Source organism: Castanea sativa, chromosome 12, assembly GCF_040712315.1.
Source record: "Castanea sativa cultivar Marrone di Chiusa Pesio chromosome 12, ASM4071231v1".
NCBI lineage: Eukaryota > Viridiplantae > Streptophyta > Magnoliopsida > Fagales > Fagaceae > Castanea > Castanea sativa.
Genome location: NC_134024.1, coordinates 41,134,863 through 41,146,512, shown reverse-complemented (window position 1 = coordinate 41,146,512; position 11,650 = coordinate 41,134,863). Strand labels below are relative to the sequence as shown.

At 33.7% G+C, this 11,650-nt stretch overlaps 1 protein-coding gene across 1 annotated transcript; it reads right to left on the bottom strand.

Annotated features, from left to right (window-relative positions):
• Positions 1-639: 639 nt before the first annotated feature.
• On the bottom strand, positions 640-11,650 carry LOC142620681 (two-component response regulator 24-like). Its single transcript, XM_075794006.1, has 4 exons — positions 11,558-11,650; positions 10,575-10,744; positions 3,025-3,313; positions 640-816 (listed from the first exon to the last, which is right to left on the bottom strand). Exons 1-4 carry the CDS (start codon positions 11,648-11,650, stop codon positions 640-642), a joined length of 729 nt encoding a protein of 242 aa, XP_075650121.1.

The following is an 11,650-nucleotide window of genomic DNA, read 5'->3' as shown; positions in this document are numbered from 1 at the left end:
GGAGGGGTGGGAATAGGGTAGCCCATGATTTGGCTCAATATGCTAGACATGCATTAGATGAGGATTTGTACTAGATGGAGGACTCTCCCCCATCAGCCATGGATACTTTGTATCATGATATTTTATCCACTTAATTGAATGAATATTCCCCTTTCAAAAAAAGAAGAATATATATATATATATATATATATATATATATATATATATATATATATATATATATATATTCCACATTCTTAAGTGGTTAAAGCCTTTTTGTTCACACTTTGGTCCCCTAAAGATGAAATTATGGTTCCATCCCTCGATTGACCAACTAACAACGATGGCATATAGGTAGTCTGACATCGAATGCAATAGAGAATTGGCATTTTTGTATGTAGTAACGATAATAATGAGAAGGAAAAGAGCATAAAATAGAGGATAAACATGTGATACAAGAATTCGCAAGAAACTTAGAGGACGTAATTTTATTTAAATTTTAAAGGATAAGGACGCGGAAAAATGTCAACTACAAGTGCCTATGACAAATGAGTACATCAGTCCAAATGAAAAACATAACATAGAAAAAGATAACGGTACAATATGATATGATAGGGATTAGCATTTCCATATTTCCTCTAGCTATTCTGATGTGCGCTTTCACATATAGTTGTCGAGCTCCCTCATGATTGGGATCACAATTTCTGGTGACAATGGCTTTTCAATGAACTCATCCGCTCCAGCAGCAAGAAATTCTTGTTGGTCCCTTTCCTCAAAAAATGCAGTGATCCCCAAAATCTTGCTTTGGGCACCCATGTTACGAATCTGCCTAGCAGTCTAATATATGAGATAGAACAGGATATTATTATCTTTTGGCTAAAGTACAATAAATCGGAAGTTAAATTGTACATGAAGAATGAATTAGCATGAGTATAACACTATACGAGGGAGCATTTGAACTTGGACTCCTCCATTGAAAATACTAGGGGAACCAATTGAGTTACAAAACCCTTGACATATTAGAAGATATTTATTATAAGGCAAAAATGTAAAGCTGACCCTCTAACTTTCAACGTTTTTAATTTCAGTCCTCTAACTTTAAGTTTTGTCATTTCAATCTTCTAACTTTCAATTTTTGTTAATCCAAGCTTCTGTTAAAACTTAGTTAAGATTACCGTTAAACTTACTGAGAAATGACCGTTTTACCCTTCTTTTTAAAAATTAAAAAAAAAACAATTCGGAATTAAAAGAAAAAAAATGAAAAATCTATAAAAAAAATAAAATAAAAATAAAATTTAAGGCCAAGGCCAGCAACCCCACCCCAAATGAGCCACAAGACGAACACAATTACAAACCCAGCAACACCAAATCTGAAAAATCTTCTCCACCGTCGACCCAGTTCCGTTCATCCATCATCCTCCTCACCCATTCCGTGCCGCCTTTCTCTCAGCTTCAGCAACGAAAGCTTTTCAAGTCACACCTCATCTCTGTTCTCCATGGCTGTACCCAACTCACTCAAATCAAACCAGTCCACGCCCATATCCTCTGTAAGGGTCTCGACCAATGCTGCTACGTTCTCACTAAGCTTATATGTATGCTTACTAAACTCGATGTCCCAGTTCACTCTTACCCTCGTCGTCTTGTATTTCATCAGGTTAAGTACCCAAACCCATTTCTCTGGACTGCACTCATTCGCAATTACGCTACCCAAGGACCCTTTTTGGAGTCAGTTGTGTTGTATAATCGTATGAGAAGTGAAGGTACTGGGCCTGTGTCTTTTACACTTTCAGCGCTTTTTAAAGCTTGTAGTGTTGTTTTGGATGCGGGTTTGGGGCGTCAGGTTCATGCCCAGACGATTTTGATTGGTGGGTTTGCTTCTGATTTGTATGTTGGTAAAGTTAGAGGACTGAAATAAAAAACGTTGAAAGTTAGAGGGTCAATTTTGCAGTTTTACCTTATTATAACAAGTTGATTATGAATAACTAGATAATTAATTGAGCTTGGCCCTTTAGCTAATAAGATAAAATAGAAAGATGTAATAACTATGAAGCACGGGTGCGTTTCGGGATTCGGGTGCAGGTGCGGGAGCGGGTGCGGGACTCAGCAATTTCTAAAAAAGTAGGGTACGGGTGCGGCGGGATGCGGCGATTAAAAAATTATTAAAAATATTTTTATTTATATTTTTAATATATTGCTAAACATACTTTTTTCATATTATATAAACATATACCAAATTTAAGAGTGTGATAATAACTATTAACTATGAGTAATAATAACACAATCACAAATGAGTAATAATAACAGATTCACAACACAATCACACATCACAGATTCACAACACAATCACAAATCACAATGAGTAATAATAACTATTAACTAAATAAAAAATCATCTATTAACAATTAACTAAGAGTGTGAGTGTGAGAGATATGATACCTGACAGTGAGGGGAGACGGAGAGCAAGGGAGACGAAGTGGAGTGCTGAAAAATGAGACTAGCACAACTGAAGAGTGAAGGCAGAGAATGGGAGAGAGCCTAGCTGAAGAGTGAAGGCAGAGAGTGGGAGAGAGGCACAAGAAAAATGAAGATTGAAGAGGCAGAGGGCTGGGTCAGCTGAGAGCAGAAGCGGACTGAGTGAAAAACTGAAAATTGAAGAGAAATGAGAGTTTTGGCTGAGAGCTATAGGGTCTTTGTTTTTTTCCAAACGCACCGTTTGTACCTTTTTTTTCGGCCAAGTAAAACGGTGCGTTGCGCACCTGTTGTTTTTTTTTTTTTTTTGAATTTAGGCCGTATCGGCCTATTTCACCGGTATCGGCCAGTATTGGTGTTGTGCCCGATACAAACCGATTCTGGCCGAATCGGCGCGAATCGGCCCGATTTCGGGCACGTCAGCCCGAATCAGCGCATATCGCACCGAAAAAATTATTTTTTTAATGTCAGACGCGGCACGAACGCGCAGGCAGTGGCGTCGCCTGCGCCTCCCCGCATCGGATGCAGGTGCGGCGGCCCAAACGACGCACCTGTGCTTCCCAGTGTAATATATACCTCAGGGCCATTCAGGACAAGCAAAAGCATCTCAATGATAATGAGATTGAAAGTTGCTCCAAAGGCAATGAGCTCCACTGTAGCCTCCCCAATCTCTACAGCTTCTGTTTCCACACCATAGGAGCGTAGGAGTGCCGTCTGTATGATTCGGCATACTCCTCCATTATCCACCACAAGCGCTGTCAGCTTGTTTTTGCAGGAAAAGGGCTGCCCCTCGCTGTTGTCATTCCCTTCAGCTGAGCCTCCACTCATTCCAATGGGGGAAACATGATCACTTCTTCTCCCATTCCTTCTTAAATCCAACTAATAACTTCTGCACAATAAGATGGGAATGAAAATGAACTAATTTAGACACAATTGCATCAAACAATAGGTCATATAATTAAGTGAAATCAATACTGAAATTATCCAAAAAATGAAAAATACATCTCTGTTCCTACACATTTTTTTCTTCCTCAACAAACTCGAGCTTCATTTTTTTTAATACAAACTCAAGCTTCATTTTTGAGATAAATACTTGCAAAGGCTTCATAGATAAACACAATTATAGTTTATAGCTATAAAACTAATAAGAATTTAGTTGTAGCTACTCTGTTTAGTCAAGTAGGGCCAAAGCTCTTTTTGGCCCAACTGCAAATAGCAACATCTTCTGTCTAGAAAGAGGAAAATTAGAAAGGGGAAAATTATATTTTTTAAAAGAAACCAACAGCACTGTTTTAGGACAACTCTAGGTAATATTGTGACTTACCACTATACTCTTCAAAGCTCAATGCTGATGATAATGCAAGTACTTCTAAATCAGCTTATATAGATGAAGCAGCTAACATTTCTATGTGTACTACCATATCCAGTGGGCATAAAATATACAGAATTTGACAAAAAGAGAGTGCAGAAACCCGAGATTCGTGGTAACATAGCTGTAGTAAAAGATGCATTGTAATCTGACAGCCAGACTTTTTCTTTATGAAGTTGACATCCATGATTTTCATACATCATGCCATTTTAATGACACAAGAACAAAATACTAATGATCGACACGTGCTAAACATGATAATTTTTTTTTTTTCTATTTTTATAAATGTGAATAAATAAATTTAAAACTTCAACCATTTCAAAATTTCACATTTTTTAAAATTAAAAATGAAATTTCTCATTTTCTAGGATCTCATTCTTATAGTTTTAGGGACCAACGGGAAAATTAAGTTTTCCTGTAGATATTTGTCCATTTATTTATACAATGGCATGCATTAAATTCAATGTCGATGGACAAACGAACTTAAAACTTTGCAAGCTGCCTTACATTTAATGGTGACATAAAGCATGAGACTAGCTTTTTGCTTGAGGTCGAAATAAATTTCAGTAAAATATTTCTTCTCACCAACTTAGCTTTGAACTATCCTTATGTTGAGTAACATAAAATTGACCAGTTTTAGTTCATTTTCAGAAACAAGTTGCATAACTTCGCACTTTAGTGTTTCCTATGTTGCAGTCTCCGGTAGTAATTTTGTTGTCTTATTGAACAACACAGGAACATAACTATGAAAATTGAGTAAATGGATCCAGACTTCTTTCATATATGGTAAAGCTTAAGACAACTGATTTTTGCACCATTAATATTTCATTTGCAGAAACTTTTGTAAAAAATAAGATAATTGCACGCTTGCTTTGATTACTTTTATTCTTCGAACTAATTTGTTATAATATTAAAATCACCTTCTAGATAAAATGCTTCTAAATGAGCTCAAATATATTGTTAGTTGTAATAAGAGTGTTTTCTCCTCCTTGATTTGAAAACGCATACAGTACTTAGGTGCTAAGCTTTTAAAGTTAAATCTCGCTAAAAAGTAAAAACCCTTCATCCACTGTGAAACAACAGTCTCACAAAAGAGAAAAAAGAAGGTTCAATCGTTAGGCTCATATGATATTTTCCTACAAGGTTCAATCGTTAGCATTTATATTTGTAGAATGACCATCACTTACACTTGTGGAATGATCATCATGCGCAAAGGGTGTGTGGTAGTAATTAACGTGGATGAGTCTAATAATATTGATTTGGAAAACCTTATTCTAAGGTTAGGTAAGTGGATTAATGATGTGGTATCATCTTAGTTTTTTACTTTTTTTATATGATATAGAAATCTCACTTTAATTTCTAATCTAACTATATGTGTGTGAATCTCCGTTTAAGAGACTTGAACCCTGGCTCTTACCCCCACCCCACCCCCACAAGAGGAGAAACTTTAATGTGTTGAAGACATAGGTGATCACCTATGAATTGGTGAAAATGTGGTGCAACATAGTGTTATGGACCCAATTATTTTGATGGTTACTTCATGTGAAGCAAGACCTCCTAATATGATAAATAAACTACTTCCATGGATTTCAGACCTCCAAACTGCTTCCTAGGCGCCACCCTTGTTAGAAACAGTACCAAAGCCAACCTAGTATGCCATGTAGCTCAAGGGCACTATAACACAATGTAGGTTGTGACTAGGACGTCAAGGGAAGGAGATTGTAATACTCTAAATTGTATGGATTTGATTGGATTAAATTTTTTGAATGAGAGTTTTGTAGGCCTGTGCTAAGTTCCACATTAGGTTTTTACTAGGTGAATCTTAGGTGTATAAGTAATTAGTCGCAGACCCACGCAATATGTGGAAATAAATAATTATTTTCTAATTAAAATACAATTTATAATTTTTTTTTTCTCTAAAATGTGTTGAAGATAATTCGTTCTTTTTAAAAATTAAAAAAATTTTATTCAATCCAATTAAGTCTACACCACTCGTTTGCTTTAGATTTTGAAAGAAATTATTCCATTGCAATGACCATCATCAACCTTTTCAACAAAGTTTAACACCTATTTCTCTGTTTAAAAGCAAAAAAATTAAAACAAACAATTAATTTCCATTAGTCAAATGACTAAACTAAAACATTCAAGCTTTAACTACAACTTTTAACAGTGAAGATACACCATCTAAACCTAGGAAACAATGCAAAAACCATAAATAAAATAATTTTAAACAAAAACAAATAGTAAAACACATAGATCTGCCACTACACCCCAATCATAATCAAAAAAATACGAACCTTCTTAAATTTTTTATACAAGAATCTCTGCTACTTTTATAACCTAGTAAATTAGGTTACTAATTCAAGAAAAACATTTGCACTTGCACAACAACACAAGCACATGATATGCACCAGGGACGGAGCTACAGTTTGGCATTGGGGGGCCATTGCCCCCCCTGAGATTTTGAAAAACCAACAGCCATATATATGCAATAGGCTTGAGTTACAATTTAGGCCCAAGAAGAATTAAACCTGCCCCCCATCTCCAAACTCTTGGCCCCTTAAAAAAAAAAAAAATGTCTAAGCAACACAACAAACCAACCCAAATAATAAGACAGATCAGCCCAAACAATTTAGTGTACGTGAATAGCAAACATTTCTTTTCACTTCCTCCATGCCCATTTGTGTATTTTGTTTATCTCTTGGAATCTCCCTCCATACCCATTTATGTTATTTGTGTCTTTGTTTGTGATTGCATTGTTGTTGTTTTTTTTTTTAATTTTATTTTAAATTTTTCTTTGTGAAATATGTTGCAAAACTATGAAGTGTTGAGTGTGTGTGAGCGTGACCTATTATAACTTATAAAGAGAATAGATTAAGTGAGTAATTACTAAAAAGTTACTTAGTAAAGTTAAAGAAACTTATTAAAAAAAGAAGTATAGTTAAAGAAAAAAAAAATTGTACAGTTAATAAAAACATTTGGTTGGCTATTGGGTTGTTGAGGGAAATGTGTTAACTATAACAAGCTAATAAATTTATAAATTAAAAACTAAATTATGAATTGATAAGAAATAAATTTATAATTAATTTCTTATGCATACTATCCGCATTCTTATATTTGTCTTTATTTAGTAATAATAATTAGTCCTTTTGTTCTTATAAAAAAATAAAAATGAGTCCTTTTGTAAGATTCAATCTTAGAAGAATTTTGCCCCCCCCTAACTCGAAGTTCTGGCTCCGTCCCTGATATGCACATAGTAGAAGATCATATAAGAGTGAACAAAGTCATATGGTGTTTAATAAGAAAATAAATAGGAAAATTCAAAGTTTACCAATTCAACATCAGAGGATTATTGCTTTGTGCCAGAATTAAAGGAAAAAATCCTTTTGCTTTCCAAAAGCAAAGAAAATGTCTTTGAAGAAACTATTGTTTAAAACACAAATTAAAAAAAGGGAGGTTTTTTCAAATTGAGATTACCTAGAAACCATTTAATCCACAAAAAGGGTGGGCAAGACTGATTTAGTAATTAAGAAATCATATCAACTTTAGTGGGAAAGACTAATTTAGTAATTAATATCATCGCCCAACTTTCTTCATACCTGAGCAGAAAAACCCTTCCTTCGAGTAAGAAATGATAATTCTAACATACCCATTGGGCTTGAGATTAATACAATATCAATAAAAGACACATTCCACAGGTGCAAGTTATTATCAGTTTTGTACCAAGGAATTGCATAAATCAAATTATTTGCATCGAGGGGCTTGTTGATTTTTTGTGTTTTTTTTTTTTTTTTTCTAGCAACAAATTCCAAACCTGAAGTACATTCTTGAAAGTGGGAAACTTTTACATCCACCTAATTAGGAGAGAAGATTGCAAAAGTAGAAAGGTTCATGGAATAATCGAGTGAGATCCTAAAAAAATCACATACAGTGACTATGAGATATGGTGGGAAATAGAAAACCCCCCCACCTTTGCTCAAACACGTCTGCAGAATTTCAATGATACACGCAATATGTTCCTAAACCCAGGTATATGGACTACATGACACAATGAAAAAGTTAAAACTCATATCTTTACTCAAAAGATGTCTGAAAAAAAAATATGAAATTAATTGAATCGCCCAAAACAAGAATTCAATCATATAAACAGAGAAAATGGTACATAGCTAGCTATGTTCATATATATTAATTATGCAGAAAAAACCTCACAAACTTCATGAGGGGGATGAAGAGAAATAAAAAATTGTGACTGCAAAAAAGTTCAGCTACAAATATCATAACAATCAAAATAAATAAAACACATTATACAAAATTAACATTTAAATAAATAAAAGCAAGAAGGTATGGTATGTGTTTTAAAAATGAAAGTACCTAGAGTCTCAGTGAATTAAAATCAAAAAGATTGCATAGCAATAAAGTAAGCACCATTGTTTCTCTAAGGAATGGCTACATTAATGATGTGATGTTATTGAAATATCTAATAAGAACCTACTGTTGCGTTCAAGTTTTAAAGTGTAATTTCTAATGTGGATACTTGAAGTGAATCATCAAGTGAGGTTGGCATTAGAAAGCCAAAGGTTTGAAGTTTTGAAACTATCTTAGGAAGAGAGAGAGAGAAGTTGGCGTTAACAAGCTGAAGGCCTGAAGTTTTGAAACGGTGAAACATAGGTAGAGCAAAAGGAGGGGAGACGAGGAAATTTGTAGGATAACATTGGTGAGGGAAAGAATATAATAAGTTGACATGCAATAGAAACAATACTGCAAACTAGCATCTCAAGTTTAAAAGGCTCGATTTCAATATAAATATCGAGTCTCAAATACTCGAATTCCCCTTGCTGATCTGGTTATTTTTCGCCACATAGATCTCGAGTCTTAAAAACTCAAGTTTGCAAAAAGTAAATCTAAGTCCCCAAGACTCGATTTCTATAGTGAAACGAATCAAAACAAATCAGATCACGCAGGAACAAAGAAACAAAGAACAGAGGATCAAATCAGGAAGGAAGAAGAAGAAGAAGAACAGAGGGCCAAATCGGGCAGGAAGAAGAAGACTCAAATCTGAAAGGAAGACTCAAACTAGAAGGAAGAAGAAAAGAACTAAGGAAGAAGAAGAAACAAACAAAGATGAAGAGCTGATGTGAAAAAGAAAATGGTGGAACTCGATTTTCTAAAACTCGAGTTCCATGTGGAATTTTTTCCACATCAAATGCTATTGCTTGCATCTCGAGTTTTAGAAACTCAAGTTCTACCATTGATCTCTAGTTTTAAAAACTCGAGATGCTACTTTTCTAGTTTATTTTGCAACATGGCAACTAACGATATTCTTAGAAAATTAACGTTAAATGGAAAGAAAATTCATGGGGAGACCGAAAGGGTTGGTGTTAAAGAGTAAAGACTATTCAGATTGGATTTGGGCTTTAGGGTGGACAGCATTAACGTAATATACATGCATATAGATTGGGTTTTATGATGGAAATAAGGCTGGCATTAATAGTATTTTAAAATTTAGGAAAAGTATTTTAAAATTATAGGAGAAATTCAGAAAAAAGAATGACAATAACATGATTGCTGATGTGGCTCAAGAGAAACATGACAACATTAAATGCTACGCTTTAACTTTTAGATATTCATATATAAATGGGAAATGCTACGTCTACAACACTTTTACAACAAATTACAGGTTGTTAGTTGTTATTGGTTCAAATTTGAACTTAATACTAAGATTACTTTTTTGCCACAATAATAACAACCAGTAACAACCTATCACTTAGAATTTGTTGTAAAAATGTTGTAGACATATCATTTATATATAAATATAGATTACGAGAAGTGCTAAATTCCACATTAAGTGTTTACTAGGTAAATCTTGAATTTATAAGTAACTAGATGATGTCTCGCGCGATGTGCGGATGCTTTATAATTTCATTTTCAAATAATTTCTAACTAATATTTATAACCTATGGTAAAATATTTACATAATTAGGTTCAGTTATCTTATATACTAAATAAGAGGAAAATAAAAAGGAAACAGAAATTACTAAGAATAACATAATTAATGATATGCATGTGTTGGGTACATGAATTCACGATTATTTAATTATTTTTCTTAAGTTACATGCACAATTATTAATTTCACATCCCTTGAAAGAGAGCGAGCATATAATTGGATTGGTTTGTGAGTATTAAACTAAATCCTATCTTCTTCTTCTTTTCTTTTCTAGAAGAAACCTAACTCCTATCTATCAATAAATGGTTTGAGAAATGGATGGAGCAAAAAAAAAAAAGAAAACCCTTAAATTTCCAAATCATTATGAAGTACATTCCTCAAAGTAATTCTTGAATCTTATCAACTAGCTACCACATAGATACTAATTGTCAAGGAGCTACATGGTATTGATGTTTTAACAAATATACCCAATAGTGCTCCTAAGAGTAGTAAAGTCTTGTATGTAAACCACCAAATTATGCCCAACGCATAATTTCCCAACCATTGTATCACTATGGAATAGAGTTTAGAAGGAAGATATTTTTGCTTAACCATACTCATCTTTATAAAGAGAATGAAAGGGTGATATCTCATCATTGTTCAACTTATTAATAGAAGTGTAATGATTCATTTAAAATGAGTTTTCATCATCCTTGAAGCTTCTAATATACATAATCTATGGCCAAACGCACTAAGAAATATATTCTCTGGCACCAAGACCAAGTCTTCTACTTGGAATTCTCATTATGTATTTCTCTAGAATTTATTGAATACCTACCAAGAACTAATACCCTAAAAATGTCCCACACATTATGGACATTTTTGCCACCATGAATTTTCAACCAAAGTGTTGCAAATACATCATCAATTATTGAAGCATTGCCTTTGTAGTAATCAAATATTGAAGCGTTGCCCTTGTAATAATCAAACACTATAGTTAAGGCCTGAAAGAAAATTTAAAAAAGGAGACTGAATTTCCATTCATAAATCAACTTTATTGCAATCATGATTCATGTTGGAGGACTAATAAATTCATAAAAATTTTCATATAGTCAAGAAAAGTAATGGTAGTGAAAAATTTTGGTAGTAATTTCTTCAAACGTATTCAAAGAATGTTAAATGCTATAATGCTAAGTTGCAACTTCTAAATGGAACTGATTCATAGTCTAGAACTATAATACTAATAATACTAAATTTTTTAGGCTGTTTGACAAAACTTAAGAGGATAAAAACTAACCTTGATAACCTTCAATGATAGGCATGCCAACCTTCCATCTTCAGAAGCATTTGTTGCACAACTGACTGAAGTGAGATAAGTGCAAAAAATGTGGTTGTTGGAAATTTCTTGAAGTCTTTGGGGACGATTATCCAACCAAGGTAATATTAAATAAAAAATATAAAAAATTTCAAAGATTGATAATTTTCTGTTCTAGTTATAAAAGAGCTTGCCAGACAAAAATTTTGAGAAGGGAAGAGAAGAGGTAGTAAAAATAGATAAAAGGCATAAAACAAAAGGATTTTTTTTTTTTTTCTTATGTCAAATGGCTCCAGAAATTTGGCCAAGAGATGAAATTTCTTTACTTAAAGGAGGCCACTATTGGGTTACACTTGCAAAATAATGACCAACTATTAATACACTACTTAACCTCACTTACTGTAGCCATACTAATAGAAGCTTGACACTTGGGTTTTTTTTTTTTTTTTTTGTGGCAGTTATGGTGTGTAGTTATATATGATTGTGTAGTATCAGTTCTTACTCTACTGCCATTCATAGTGATTATAGAGCTCTGCAATTCTGGGAATTGGTCGTTCTTGGTCTGGAGATTACTGACTATGTATATTAGGTCCAT